Source organism: Sorex fumeus, unplaced genomic scaffold, assembly GCF_029834395.1.
Source record: "Sorex fumeus unplaced genomic scaffold, SorFum_2.1 ptg000063l, whole genome shotgun sequence".
NCBI lineage: Eukaryota > Metazoa > Chordata > Mammalia > Eulipotyphla > Soricidae > Sorex > Sorex fumeus.
The window spans coordinates 26589108-26605293 of NW_026606120.1; the positions used below are offsets into that span (position 1 = coordinate 26589108).

At 40.0% G+C, this 16186-nt stretch overlaps 1 protein-coding gene across 1 annotated transcript in view; it reads left to right on the forward strand.

Moving 5' to 3' along the window:
- The first annotated feature begins 250 nt into the window (after positions 1 to 250).
- Positions 251 to 16186, forward strand: part of LOC130034971 (protein SET-like) — an 85920-nt gene continuing 69984 nt past the window's right edge. Inside the window, 1 exon segment of the mRNA XM_056126468.1 lies at positions 251 to 381. Coding sequence (XP_055982443.1) covers positions 251 to 381 — 131 coding nt within the window.

The window sequence follows — 16186 nt, forward strand, 5'->3', positions numbered from 1 at the left end:
AACTGTTTACCATGTGCTAAGGGAACTAGTCCTGAAGTTCAGTAAAACTAATGTCTTAATTTGAGTAAACAAGAAGAAAATAACACCAACACCATACCATACAATATCTCCTACAAGCTTTTGGTTTTGTCAAATTATGTGCGCTTTGCAGTTCCAATTTTGCCTATGCTTTAAAATGTCCCTCTAAACCATCCAAATAGCTTTTTACAGGAAAAGAGGAAGAACATCTATTCTGAACATTTCCGACTCCATGACCAAAAAATGGAAGAAAAAAGTCTTAATCAAGAAAAAAATTGATGCTTTTCCAGTTGATGGGTCCCTCACTGAAGATTTGGAACTTTATTTCAAGGGAAGAGAACGTCACAGGCCTTCTCACAAATGGTGAGAATGAAATTCACTTTGAATCTCAGACCCACTTGTTTATGAGTAGAACTTGCTGCTGCCTTGTATCTGATAGAGAGAAAAAGAAAATTTTGAAAAAAATGGAGGCACTAAGTCTCCATGTGTGAACATGTTATCTTCCATCTCGAAAATCCAGTACTGGTCAAGAAGTTGCACTTGGGTCAATAAATTAAGATAGATGGACTAAGATTCAAGCAGTCATTTTGGGATTCACAAAGAAAATGTGAATAAATACTTTGCCTATGAGAAGGATGACCACAGGTTTCTGACATAGTCTGCTGGAAGTTTGGTGATTGAACTCTGTTTCCAAGATTTCAGAGCACGAGTGCCAGCTGTCATCTAGGACACATCTGTGTCTATGGGATACAGCCCTGGTGTTGCACAGATGAATCCTAGACAGAGTTCACTTGTTCACTGAAAATCAATGGTTTCTAAATTTTTGGTAGTTAAAATGATGGGTGACATAGAATTGTCAAATTGTAACACCCTCAACTGTTAATATATATTCTTATAAACAATAGTGTTGGGGTCTCAGCAGCCAGCCTGAGACTTCAACCACCCCCCCAACCTTATCACAAGTGCTATCCCTGTTTACTGGGGTCCAGGGGCTTGCCCCTGCATTCCACACATATACGCATTCTGGTAGAGGACACAATTGGATGGGGTCGTGACAGTAAACATTTGCCTGAGCTCATTTACCCGGGCCTGCGATTGGGGAATACAAATCATTAACTAGCGCCTGCACTGAGCTCCAGGAGATAAACGCAATACATGTATGGAATGCCCACAATTGTGTGTGTGCATTAGCACAACCCCTGTGTAAGAGTCAATAACCGGAGAACTGCTTGACCACCAGTCTCTCACACTCTGCTTGGTTTCTTTCTCAAGGAAGGACGGTGGGTGGCAGGAATCTCGCGGTGAGCAGAGAGCCAGGGCAAAGGCTTCTCCCCTTCCCACTCTTTCTCCTATAGGGAGTAAGTCTGGAACTTCGGGGGGGATCATACTTCAGTGTGCTGGGGTCCACTGCCAGGACCCGGCACAATAGAAGGAAATAGATTATTTCAAAGTACATGCATTTTGCCATTTTTTTCATACACTGCATGTTAAAATTATGGAGTTGTTTGATTTTTTAACCTTTATTTTTATATTTTAGCACTGTAAAAAGTGCTATGTGCAAAATATCATCAACAGCAAACTAAAAGCAAAAATAAATACCATGTTATTTTATCTTGCTCCTAAAGCATTTAAAAATGACAGACGAGTGCTTACATTTTCTTAGATGCAGTAGTTTGGGTCCATAAAAATGAGAAACTATTTTGTCAGATCACTGGATAGGCGTACATTTCAGGGATTTATTCACTGGATAAAAATATCATTTTTCACTCCTCGTAAAAGGTACTTGTTCCTGCAAAAAGAAGTACATCATGGTAATTGCTTCCAGTGATCCTCTTCTTAAAAGGACACTGATGATTCTTAGAGATCTTAAAACAAGGACACAGAAAACAGAACTATAGGCAATTTTACTACAGAAAAATTAAAACACTAAAGAAAGTTTACCGACTGGCCTGAGTGTCCTCAGAAATTTATTTCTGTGACTACCAACAATCATGTTGCTTTAGCTAATCTTCTTATATATTAGTCATTGCTACATAATAAATTGCACCAAAATGTATAGAACGGCTATAAACAACTATTTTATTTTTTAAATGTTTTTATTGAGTTTCTGTGATTTATAATACTATCAGTGATGGTTTCTCACGCACGTAATTCCAACATCACACACATCATCACACCTTAGCAACTTGGATTTTAGGAGATATTTTCACACTGCAAACTGGACAAGGAGTTGATGATCATAATACCAGAAAAAGTTTTACAAAGAATTTAAAAACAAAAGAATAAGAAATGTTAAAAAATAATAGTAAAGAGATCTGAATAGACTTTTGTCCCAAAAACACATTGGAGGCGGGGATGGGACTTATTTGTTGTTCAGGAAATTCAGCTCAAATTCAGAATAAACACTCATTGCAATGAGCTATATTAAAAGGTTGAAAACTACAAATGTTGCTAAGGAAAAAGAAACCCTACTAAAGTAACAATTGGAATGTAAATTGGTGTAGCCTCTGTGGAATTATGAATTACTTCTTAAAAGAAAACTTGAAGGGGGACCAAAGCAGGCAGTACATGTAGTACCACTTATGTAAATGTTATGACTTCATCTTTTCTAACAACCGCATAGTACTCCCTTGTGGAGATGTTCCAAAGTGTCTTTAACCAGTCATCTGTTCTCGGGCACTTGGGTTTTTTCTAGATTCTGGTTATTGTAAAGAGTGCTGCAATGAACAAATGAGTGCAGATGTCACTTCGACTATACTTTTTTCCCTCTTTGGGATATATTCCCAGGAGTGGTATTGCTGGGTCAAATGGGAGCTCAATTTCTAATTTTTGGAGAATCATTCATACTGTTTTCCAAAAGGGATGAACCAGTCGGCATTCCCACCAGCAGTGAAGGAGGGTCCCTTTCTCGCAGCATCCATGCCAACACTAGTTGCTTTTGTTCTTTTGGATGTGGGCCGGTCTCTGTGGTGTGAGATGATATCTCATTGTTGTTTTGATAACATCTCCCTGATGATTAGTGATGCAGAGCATTTTCACTCGTGCGTTTTAGCCATTCGGATTTCTTCTTTGGAAAGTTTCTGTTCATTTCATCACCCCATTTTTTGATGGGGTTATATGTTTTCTTCTTGTGGAGTTCAACACCACTGCTTTGTATATCCTTGATATCAACCCTTTATCAGATGGGTATTGGGGTAAATATCCTTTCCCATTCTGTAGAATGTCTTTGTATTCGGTTATTTTATCTTTTTTTTATGTAGGAGTACTGCTCTTTATCAGCCACTGATAAGCTGATTGTATTGGGCATGAACTACACTTTACTTTTATTTTCATAATTTATATATTTTTTCTTCTTATATTTCTTTATTGAATCACTGTGAGAAAAGTTACTAAGCTTTCAGGTTTAAGTTTCAGTCATACAATGGTCAAACCATTCTCCCTTCACCAGTACTCATTTTTCACCACCAAGAACCCCAATATACCCCCTTCCCACCCTGCCCAATGCCTGTGAGGCAGATGATTTCCACTTCACTCTTCTCTACATTGATTACATTCATTATTTTGACAAAAGATGCACCATTATTGCTTAGAATTTCCTCCCCAACAATGAGAATTGCTGACAAGGCATTGTGAAATACTTTCTTTTCTATAGCTGGTTATGAAAATCGTATTATCTCCCGAGGCCGCAATAGCAGCCTCCTGATTTTGGATTTCTGCAAAGAGCCAGATAATTACGAGATTGGTTTCTGTGCGTCTGGTGTTATTGCTCTATCGGATAACCGTTCCTGGGCACAACTTGTGACCTCGTAGGGCGTGAAGGACAAGCAGGTACCGCCCCCCCTTCCCATGAGACCTTAGTTGCCCCTTCCCCGCTGGCTCATACCTGGCTTTCCAATAAGCTCTGAGGCTGCGGCCAGTCAGGTAGCAAAATTAACAAAAGAAAGCCCTTCCTGACTGCCCATGAGGCTCAAGGATGGAAAAACACCTAGGGGTGGTTCTCTTCTCCTCAGTCCAATAACTTAATTAATCTCTGAATTAACATCTCAATTAACGTCTTAATTCTACTTCTTAATAAGAGTTGGATTGTAGGGGTAGCACTGCAGTAGGGGTTTACCTTGCATGCGGCCAGCCCTGCTGAGCTGGGTTCCATTCCTCGCCCCTCTCAGAGAGCCCGGCAAGATACCGAAAGTATCTCGCCCCCATGGCAAAGCCTGGCAAGCTACCCGTGGTGTAATCGATATGCCAAACACAGTAACAAGTCTCACAATGGAGACATTACTGGGCTCACTGGAGCAATTTGATGAACAAGGGGAGGACAGTGCTACAATATGAGTTACTTTGTATGGACACAGTAAGTGATATATTGAGCTTGTTGGGTGGCTCTCCTGGGAACATCTCCTGGGACTCAGACTATAGTGCTCAGGCCAGATCAATCATTCCTAACCCTAGCAGGGTCCGAATATACTGATTGCTTTGTGGATTGTGACAGTATTTGTCCATGACCATGCTCTTAACTTATAGTTAAGCATTAAGGCACTTTGGCCTTTGGATGCCAGGGTAGCATATAGATCACAGCTTGCCCTGGGTCCAACCAGTCCCTCACTGGAACCCTGATGTGGGGGTCTAGGAAGTCAAGGTAAATAAGCTTAAGCCAAGAGAACAGATAGATGTCCAGGAGGTAAATATCATTCAGGGTCAATTAATTCCCAAGTTACGAAAACATAGCATTAACTATCTTCTTGTGTCCATGCAAAAAGGACATTGCTCTGAAGTAGCTTTGCAAAGGACATAAGTAGAGGAGAAAAACAATACTTACAAGTCCAGAGAGCACAAAGAAAGAGGTTACAAATAAACAGAGACAAATAGGAGCACTGTGATGGGAGTAACCCAATGAACCTAAGCTCCCTGAGGCGAGGCGGAAAGGACAAGCCAATGTTATTTCCCTGACCTGTCTGAGACACCAAGAAGTACAGCTCATCAGAGGAGAATCTGTATTTCCAAGTAGCTCCTGTAATTTCTTTACCTTTAAAGGCTGAGCTTTCTCAGCAGGCAATTTAGTCTTCACATACCTGAACACCACAGTCTTGAAAGTAAAAACATTGCCAAAACACTATATGCTGATAAACAAAACTCTGATTATGAATGACAATTTCTAAATGTTTCTAACACACATTCAACCAAATGGGGCGTTTACAAAAGGCCTGTTTATAACTGCAACCTGAAAAGCATTTTGAGGACATGCTAGGTTTGGTAGGGGGACATAAGTCTGTTTTATTCATTTTTGAGACCTGATATTTTACACTACTGTTCATGATAGAGTTTCGTGCATGTCTGCTTGCAATATTCCAATACCACACTCAGCATGTGTGTTGAGAGTGTCTGCTTCCCTCCATCCTTGTCCTGGTTTCTTTTCTGGCGTACCCTCCACCGTTGGTAATCTCAGCTCTGCAGAGTAGGTCAGATATTCTGTTGAGTTTGGCCAGGCGGTACTTGTGTTTTTATTGAGTTTTAGGAAGTGAGTGGGACACATCTGCCTGTGAGCTGTCATTTCGGAACAGTGTTTCTTTTGCATATGTAGGCAAATTGTATCAACTATTCTTTTAGACCATTATACATTGAAATTAGTATACAAGGGAAAGGGATGTAAGGCTGGTTTAATATATAAATAAATCATCATTATATACTCTACCAATGAAAAAATTTATATGTTCAAATCAGATATTCAGATACACCATTTGACAAGCTTCAGCACCCATTTATGATTAAAAACAGTCTTGCTAGAATGGGGACTGAAGAAGTCTAGCTCAGTAGAGTTAAAGCCGTTTACCATAAAACCAGAGCTCGCATCAAAATAACAGTGAAAAACTGCAAGCCGACCCACAGGCATGAAACCAGGTTATGCTCCCACACCACTACTCTTAAACATAGATAGCACTGGAAGGTCTATGCATGGAAATTAGGCAACAAAGAGATGTTAAGGGCATCTAGATAGGAAAAGAAGAGGTCAAGTTCTTACTAGTTGCAGATGATACAATACTGAACATAGGAAACCGCAAAGAATCTACACAAAATCTCCTGGCACAATAGGAATTGTAAAGTGCCAGGCTACAGAATTGGCATTCAGAAATCCATGAGTTTTTATATTCAAACAATAAAATAAAAGAGAAAAGAAATTTAAAACATACATATTCTTAGCTTTCATATTCTTGTGTTGAGACTTCCCGTGTGAAGGCAAAATCATTTTAAAATACAGCACTTCAAATAAAGCAGTATTTACCAAAGGGCAAAGGGTAGAGTATAGCAGGGGACATGATGATGAATCACAGATTACCATGTTTTCTTTGAGGGTGAATTATTAAATATTAAACTTCCACTAAACACTGCATTACTCTTCCTTTAGCGGTATTTGTAGCTTTTGTCAAGATAAAGAAAGTGCAGTTAAACATAAAATATCAATCAATAGAATCAATTCTAACTCATAAAGCTCTTTTAGCTATTTCTGACTTTTAAAACAATCAATAATTAGATTTAATAACTACATATGAATTGCTATTTAGAAAAATCCTTTAGATAAATACAAAGCATGCTAAAAGAACTATCACTTATTAGGTTACTACTAAATATTATATCTGAATTTATCATGAGGTGAGGAGGGAATTTTTTATTAATAACGAGTAAATTGGTAAAGTTTACACAGCAAATGTGGGTCATACTGTTCACTAGATCATTTGATCACTTGATATCCTGTTACTCATCGATTTGCTGGAGCAGGAGCCAGTAATGTCTCCATTCGTCCCTGTTGCGTGCCAGTGTAGCCCAATGGGTTCTGCTCATTCTAGGAACACGAAGAGCCTCAAACCGATCGTTCAGGGTCTTGAGGAAGAAGTCTGACCATCTCGTAGGTGGGCAGCCACGCAATCTTTTGACGTCCCAGGGATTCCAGTTGGTAACAGCTCTAGTCCAGCGGTCATTGACAAATCGCATTAGGTGTCCAGCCCAGCCGATTTTTGATGCCTTGGCAAACGAGACAGAGTCCCTGATTCTTGACAGTGGACGGAGGTCAGAACTCTGGATTCTTTCTCTCATTTAAGTGAAACTTGATACTCCAAGCACAGCTCTTTTGATTCCTCTTTGAGAGACCCAGGTAGCATTCTCATCCTGTTTTCATAGGGCCCAAGTCTCTGAGGCATATGTTAATACAGGAAGAACAGTGGAATCAAAGAGATGTGTCTCAATCCAGAGGTTCTTTGTCCTCTTAGCTATTTCTTCAACGCTCTTGAAGGCATTCCAAGCTGCTCTCTTCCTCCTGTGCAACTCAGGTGCAAGGACATTCATCATGTTGACTTCCTGACCTAGGTACACATAACTGTGGCAATAGGAGATGTTTGTCCTGTTGAGAGTGAAAGGAACGTCAGGAATGAGACCGTTTTATATAAACATTTCTTTGTGAGATTCAGTACGGTCGAAGTCGGTCAGCATTTGTGCCACTTGGCTGATCTTTGGTGTTATTAGAATGATGTCATCAACAAAGCAGAGGTGGTGTAGTTGCCGACCATCGATCTTCACTCACATTCCTTCCCATTCCACTCATCACATGACATTCTCGAGGGTGGCACTGAAGAGCTTTGGCGAAATGGTATCACCCTGCCAAACCCCTCCCTTGACATGGATGATCACTTCTTTGTAGAATGGAGAGATCCTGGTAGTGAATTCGTAATACAGCTCATGGAGGATCCTTATGTATTGAGTTTGAATGCCCTGATTGTCTAGGGCTTCGATGACTGCTACTGTCTCAACAGAATCAAAGGCCTTCTTTAAATCAATCAATGTTACACAGAGTGGCATCTTTTTTTTTCTTTCTTTTTTTATTATTATTAGTGAAACACCATGAGGTACAGTTATAGATTTACAAATTTTTGTGCTTAGGATTCGATTATCCAATGATCAAATACCCATCTCTCCACCAGTGCCCATTTTCCACCACCATGGATAATATCCCTCCCACGCCCATCCCCCCATCCCACCCTGCTCTGTGGCAGGGCATTCCCTTTTCTTCTCTTTCTCTTTTTGGGTGTTGTGGTCTGCAAAAGAGACATTGAGTGGCAAACATGTTCAGTCCATAGTCTACTTTCGACATTCATCTCCCCTCCTGGGAGGATCCTCCAAACACCCTTTATTTGGTGCTCCCTTCTCTAAGAGCGGCATCTTGAACTCCCAAGAAACCTCTATGTGCTTGGTTATCGTGTAGATAAGGTTGATTGTGCTAAATCCTTTTTAGAAGCCGGCTTACTCGCATGGTTGTCCTTCATCTAGTGTTCTGCCAATCCTATTCAGGATAACTCGAGTGAAGAGCTGGTAGATGACAGACAATAGGCAGATTGGGCGACAGTTGCCAATGTTTTGGATGTCCCCCTTCTTGTACAGTAGTACAGTCCTGCTGATGTTCCATGCGGATGGTATCTTGTATTCAGACAGGTAGCATGTGAAGAGCTGTTCCGGTTTATTGGTATTACTGATAGCATGTTCCTCAGGTGTTCAGGTCTGACCTTGTCTTTGCCAGGTGCTGTTTGTTTTGTTTACCGATGAAATGGCGTGTCAGATTTCAGAAGGGAGAACACTGGGAATGACATATCCATACTGCAGAATTTGGTATGAGGGCAGGTGACTGTGGCTCTCAAAGACATCTGAGTAGACGTCATGGATAATCTTCTCCATTGCCCTTCTGGAAGATGTGATAGATCCATCAGGACGTCAGTGGGCAGTTATCTTGGTCTTGTGGTTGGCAAAGGACAGGTGGATGTTATGAATGCTTTTCCCAGCTTCTGCCTCATCTACCAGCACTGCTGCTCTTCCCTCTTTGAGGTCTTCCTTTATTGCTTCTCTGCACTGATTTCCAAGCTTGGATGTTCGCTTGTGGTTGCCTGATGCATGTGTCAAGCCCAGATGGAGAAGAAACTCAAGAGTTTTCCAAGACAGGTGTGTGTGTGTGTGTGTGTGTGTGTGTGTGTGTGTGTGTGTGTGGCTATGTCTCTCTTGGTGTTCCTCGCACAGTCATGGAGGTGCTCAACCAGTCGATCGTATTCCTCATCAATGTTGAATAGTCATTGTGTTAGTCCATGATAAATCCTGAAGTCAGTGAATTTCGATTGTTTACAAAATTGTTTGGTTTTCTTCTTTTCTGTAAGTTTAAATTTTGAGCTGAAATGTTGTTAAGCAAAGTCTTGACATCAGGCCAGACCTTTTGTCGGGGGTGGTGGGTGTTTATCTTGCATGTGGATAACGGGTTTGACCCCTGTCACCTCTTATGGTCTCGGGAGCCCAGGTCTGATCCCTCAGTGCAGAGTCAGGAGTAAGCCCCGAACACTTGCCTGTTCTGGTTCCAAAACACAGACAACATTGTTTTTCTTGGTATCTTCATCTAATAGATTGTATATTAGATCACATAATTCTTTTGTGTGATTAAATATTTCCTCAAAGAAAAATATTACTCCTCTTTAAGTTTTTTCACTTTTCGTCTTGGGGCTACATCAGGGCTTAATCTATGCTCAGAGATCACACCTGGCAGCAGTCTGTGAACCATATGGAGTGCCTATGGTCCAATCAGGTTTGACACTTCAAGAGAAGCACCTTCCCTCCTACAGTATCTTTCTAGCCTTATTTCTCATTTTTTAATACATGAGAAATAGCATTCGTGGTCTATTTCAAAATTAGGCTTAATTAAGTGCTAACAGGCATTTTGTCTGAAACTTCCTCTGATTTCATGATCTTGTTTCACATGCTCTGGAAACATGTAACAAAATTTGTTGTCCATAGCCTTATACTGGCAATGAATTTAAATCAAAATTTTCTCATTTAAAAACGCCTGGTATTAAATTAACCATAGTAATTTTAATAATCTTTCACCACTTTCACAACGGTTCATAGTAACCTAGAAGATACTTCTAATCGGGACAAGATGTTTTAGCTGGTGTATTATTCTAACTGACTATTCTCTACAAAGATGGTCATATAAGAATTGTGAAAACTTTATTGAATCTTCTAATTCTGTACGGCTACATAGTAATTTGCATTAGTTCAATAAAATTTTCTTTTGCGGTCAGAATATGATTGGGATAAATGTTCTCCTTCAAATGTTTCTTCCTGTTTTCCATTGGGTCCTAAATAAACTTCATTATTTACCAGAAATTCTGTATCAGAAGTGGGCTAGAGCAATATCCCAGCGGGTAGGGTGTTTGCCTTGCTTGTGTTCTACTTGGCTGATCCGCCCCTATCAGACAGCCTGGCAAGCTATGCAGACTATCTCGCCTGCAGGGCAAAGCCAGGCAAGCTACCCAATATGCAAGACTCAGTAACAAGTGTCATAATGTTACTGGGCTTGCTCGAGCAAATTGATGAACAATAGGAGGACAGTGACAGTGATGTATCAGGAAAAAAATATGAATATCGCAGGACAAATGTATAATTGAAGAGCACCGGGTTTCACCATATGAATCACTCATCAAGAATCCATTACTCTCTCCTTGTTGTCCCAACCCCTAGCCCTTTACTTAATTTGGATAGATCTCCTTATTTTGCACCATTTCATTAAAATACATATCTATGTCATTAATTGGTACAAATGGAATTAAATTTGATTTTTCTCCTACAAAACTCGTTAATGTCAATCTGACTGTTTGATCAGCCAAAGAAGAATGCAGAGGGGCAGGGGGAACTTTTTTTGCCCTTATAGTCATATTTGGACCACCATACTGAAATAAAAAGAGATAAAACAGATTATTTTCCTTCTCTCAGAGGGAATCTAATGCTTGTGTGAAAGGTATGTACTTAAAGAAACTTGTCCAAGGTTCATTGCCACATGAAACCTTGTTACCCCAGGGGCTCAAGCAGAGCAAGCTTGAGTATGTGCTAGTATATAGAGGTCGGATGATTGCAAATAGGAGGATTTGCAAGTTGATTTTCAAGATGTCATCCAGACTAGAGAATATCTCTCTCTCTCAGGTAGCTTTTATTTTTGCTAATTATTTGATGCTCTCTATACATTTTAAAGCTATCTCAAGTTCTCTGAAATCCTGTGATTGCTCCGGAGTGTATAGGCTGTTGGTTTTACAGCCGCAGAGGTGAATGGTATTGGCCCCCAAACATGTACTGGCTGTTAATCAGAGCAGGGCAGAGCAAGTCTGGCAGTGAAGAAAATGCCTAGGAAGATCAGAACTACAGGCTGCACTGATTCCATGTCCAGTGGGTTTTATACAATTGTATTCTCATCTATACTTAGTTCAAAGTATTTGGGAGGCACAACACTCAGCTGTGCACAGGACTTACTTCTGGCTCTGAATTCAGTGATCATATTTGTGGGATCAGGGGGACCATATGCAGTGCCAGGAATTGAACTCGAGTCAACTGTGTGCAAGGCAAGCGCCCTAATAGCTGCACTAGCTTCAAGTCCTTATTAAAACTTTTTTAAATTGGAGATTTATTCCTTGACCCATGCTATATTTGAAGTGTACTATTTAATGTGCAAGTGGGTTCCTCTTGTTTGTTTTACTTGTGTTGGGGGGAGGGGCCATTAAGGGAGATTTTTCTAACCCTGTTCTTGGCTATTGATTTTTAAATTTAACTCCATTGTAGTTGAAGAGAAAAGAATGTCTGGTTTTCTTCTTCTTTCATTTTTGAAAGTGTGTTTATAATTCTTAGTTAACAGTCTATATGAGTTGAAACAACTATGTTTTCCTAGTTTAGGGTGAGTAGCCAGAAGATGTCAATTGCATCTAGCAGGTTTTCTACTTATAGCAACTGCCTATTGCTGTCAAAGGAGTATCTGAAATGAATAAATATATTTCTCTTTACAGTTCTATCAAATTCTCCTTGATTGGTATTCATTTTAAATTTTACAATTCATAAACATTAAGGATCGTTTTGGATTCTTGGCTTTCCCTTTCTCTCTCTGGAATATTCCTCCTTATAACTTTATTCTTTTGAACTTTCCTATCTGACCAATGTATACGATTCTATTACCTTTTGATCATGGACTAGAGCGATAACAGAGTGGGTAGTGCATTTGCCTTGCACATGGCTGACCGAGGTTCAATTATTCGTCTCTCTCGGAGAGCACGGCAAGCTACCGAGAGTATCCCGCCCCTACGCCAGAGACTGACAAGCTCCACATAGCAAATTCTATCTGCCAAAAATAGTAGCAACACATCTCACAATGGAGACTTTACTGGTGTCCACTCGAGCAAATAGATGAACAACGGGAGGACAGAGGTACAGACAGTGTACAGACTGTGCTACCTTTTGTTCCGTATGACTATAAGATATATTTCCCTGTTTATTTATGTTTTACGTGACCTTTTATCTAAGGTGAATTTCTTCTTAATAAAATTTCGCTGGTAGTTTTACTCATTCTGATCGTGTGTTTTTGATGTGGCATATTTAGGTAAGATATTCATCATGATTATTGATACAAGCTAATATCTAAATTTGCTGCTTTTGTAGTCATTGCTCTTAATATTTGCTATTCCTATACCCTCGTTACACAGAGTCCTTGAATCATTCGCCATTTATTTCACTAATACAAAGCCATATGTTGTTATATTTACATGCATTTACAGGCATGAGCATTATATATACATGAGCATACAGAAGTATTGGTTTTGTTTTGAAATAAGGTCTTATTTGTGAAACAAATTAAGAATACAAAGAATTTAATTCATTGATGTCTTCCCTAATATTTTCCCTTTATCTGGCTAATGATTTATTTCATTTTTCCTTTAAACACGTTTTCGTACTTTTTGAAACTTAGAATGCGCAAAATAAATTCTCTCAAATTTGATTTGTTTGGGGACTGGAGAGATCGTATGAAAAACCAGGCTCTTGCCTTGCCTGCGGCGATTCTGATTCAAACCCTGGCACTGCATATGCTGTCCCAAGAATAGTTGAAGGTCACTCCGAAACAAAGAGTGGGGGAAAGTCTATGAAAATTAAAGGGTGGATCCCCAAAATAACAATTACAAAGCATTTAAAAATCTGTTTACCTCCACCCCTCTCGGAGAGCCCGGCAAGCAACCAAGACGATCTTGTCTGCACAGCAAAGCCAGCTACTCGCGACGTATTCGATATGCCAAATAAAAATAATTTCAACATGTGTAGAATTTAAGGTTGTTTAGGTTTTTCTCTGAGCACAAAATGAACTTCACTCAGCTACTCGTTTGGCTTGTTTCCTATGAAACCATATAGAAATTTTGTTGGTTGCTCCTATATTTTTTCCTTCTACTCATTTAGAGATTTTTTTAAATCATCTTTGATTAACTTTTGATTATTACATGCCTTGTTTAAAAACAAAACGAGACAAACAAAACAAAACAAAAGCCTTTCCACTTGTTGTGTAATCATTTTGGACCTGTGATTTTCTGCCTTGTGTTAAAATTGGGGGAATTATTAACTTGAGACAAAATTATTATTTTGTCTGAAAAGAGACTTCACTGTTACTGTCACTGTCCTCCCATTGTTCATCAATTTGATCGAGGGGTCCCAGCAACATTGTGAGACTTGTTACTGTGTTTGGCATGAAGAATACAACACAGGTAGCTTGCCAAGCTTTGCCCTGTGGGCAAGATACTCTCGGTAGCTGGCCGGGCTCTCTGAGAGGGGTGGAGGAATCAGACTCGGGTCGGCCATGTCGCCCGTATGCAAGGCAAACGCCCTAACTCTGTGCTATTGTTTCAGCCCCAAAATGGGGGAATTATTATAGTTAGGAATACTTTTTGTTCCTTTGACAAGACAAATGTTGGTGATTTTGAAAAAGCATCTTAAAATGGAGGGAAGTGTAAAGTACATAATGGCTATCAGCAAGAGCATCTATCATTGAACCATAGGAATATATGAAGGAGAGGAAAATAAGGCAGGGGAAGATATGATAATGTATGAGATAGTACCTGTAACATTCTCCAGTCGTTGGAGGGAGATTTGTACATAGATTGAAGAGGCCCAAAAAGGACCAAAAGAAACAAACAACCCACAAAACTTGCAAGACAAATGATAATTAAAAAATCTGGAACCAATAAAAAAACAAACTATTAAAAACATCAGTCAATGAGCCAAATCTAAAATACAAGGGAAAGAGCATCACTCTCACAATAGAACTCTATTATGAAACCATAGAAGCAAGAATAGAAAGACATACCCGAAACACTACAGAAGAAAGTTCTGCAGCCTAAGAGGGAGGGATCAAAACTTTCTCAAACAAATAAGAGTTGAGACATTTGCTACATCTAATGTAGTCCAGAGTTAGCACTGTTAGCACTGTCTTCCCGTTGTTCTGTAATAAATACTAAAATAACACCCAGAAAAAAATCTATAATCAAAATCACTTAGAAATATGATTAAAACTTTATTTGTATCAACAGTTTGCCAGAATTTCAAAGAGGCAAATTGTACATGAAATGTCATAGGATGAATGGCTGGATCATGGAACAACATACATTAGTTTTCTGCTTATAGGAAACCCATCTAAATTCACAGAATAAATACAGGTTTAGAGAGGATGGGGGGAAAGTCATATAATTCAGTGGGAGGAAAGAAAGAGAGAGAAAAAATACAGAAAATTGGAAGGAAGGAAGGAGGAGGGGAAAAAGGAGGGAGGGAGGGAGGGGAGGAAGGAAGGAAGGAAGGAAGGAAGGAAGGAAGGAAGGAAGGAAGGAAGGAAGGGAGGGAGGGAGGGAGGGAGGGAGGGAGGGAAAGAGGGAGGAAGAAAGGAAGGCAGGCAGGCAGGAAGGAAGGAAGGAAGGAAAGGAGGGAGGGAGGGAGGGAGGGAGGGAGAGAGGGAGGGAAGGAGGGAGGAAGAATGGCAGGCAGGCAGGCAGGCAGGCAGGCAGGAAGGAAGGAAGGAAGGAAGGAAGGAAGGAAGGAAGGGAGGGAGGGAGGGAGGGAGGGAAGGAGGGAGGGAGGGAAGGAGGGAGGAAGAACGGCAGGCAGGCAGGCAGGCAGGCAGGAAGGAAGGAAGGAAGGAAGGAAAGAAGGAAGGAAGGAAGGAAGGAAGGAAGGAAGGAAGGAAGGAAGGAAGGAAGGGAGGGAGGGAGGGAGGGAGAGAGGGAGGGAGGGAGGGAGGGAGGGAAGGAGGGAGGAAGAACGGCAGGCAGGCAGGCAGGCAGGAAGGAAGGAAGGAAGGAAGGAAGGAAGGAAGGAAGGAAGGAAGGATAATACTGAGACAGACCAAATAGTATTCAGTCTCAAGAAGGTAAATTAGAGATAGAAGTAGGGATAGGATGGACAATATTTATTGGTTTTGGGAACACTATTTCAAAACCTACTTTAACTCTTAGCAATACATATGCACAATATGAAGGAGCAGGAAATTTTTTAAGCTTCTGTTCAGAGCCTTAAGGAACTCACTGGAATAAATACAATATCATTTGCCTACAATATGCCGCTTTTGCCATGAAACATCAGTTAAACCAGAAAGAGTATCAGTAAACAAACAGAAGCTCTAAAGGCGAAAACTGGAAGAACTGGAGTTAATTGATTTTGCATTGTCAAAAAGAATACATGTTCTCCTTTATTCCAAGGACATGGAGGAACAGTCTCCAGGAAAGATCACATGCTGGGGCAAAATGAGACATGCATAAATTTACAAATATAGGATTCATGCGCAGCATCCTCTCAGACTACAATGCCACAATATAAAAGTCATCCATAATTATATGACATGTAAAAACTATAACACTTGGGAACTGAAAAATTGGTAAATAACAACAGGATCAAAGAGGAAGCTCAGAAAGAAATAAAAGCATTCCTGGAAACTAGTGAGAATGATTTATGGGAGTCCATGGGGCAGAACAGAATTTACACTATGGAGGAAATTCATAGCAATATAGGCCTACATTAGGAGAGAAGGAAAAAAGATCAAGTAGCATAAACACAGACATTAAATACCTAAAGAAACAAAAAAATCAATCTCAAGACTAGCAGAAGGAAGAATACATTTGAAAAATAGCACAGAAATCATTGATATAGAAGTCAAGAAAGCAATCAGAGTTAATTAAACCATTAGTTGCTTCTTCAAAGCAACAAGCAAGAAAAACAAGTATTTGGGCAGGAGTCATGGAGAACACAAAGAGGGGAAAAATAAAGTAAATTGGATGAAGAACAAAGGGGGAGAAACTGCAACAGA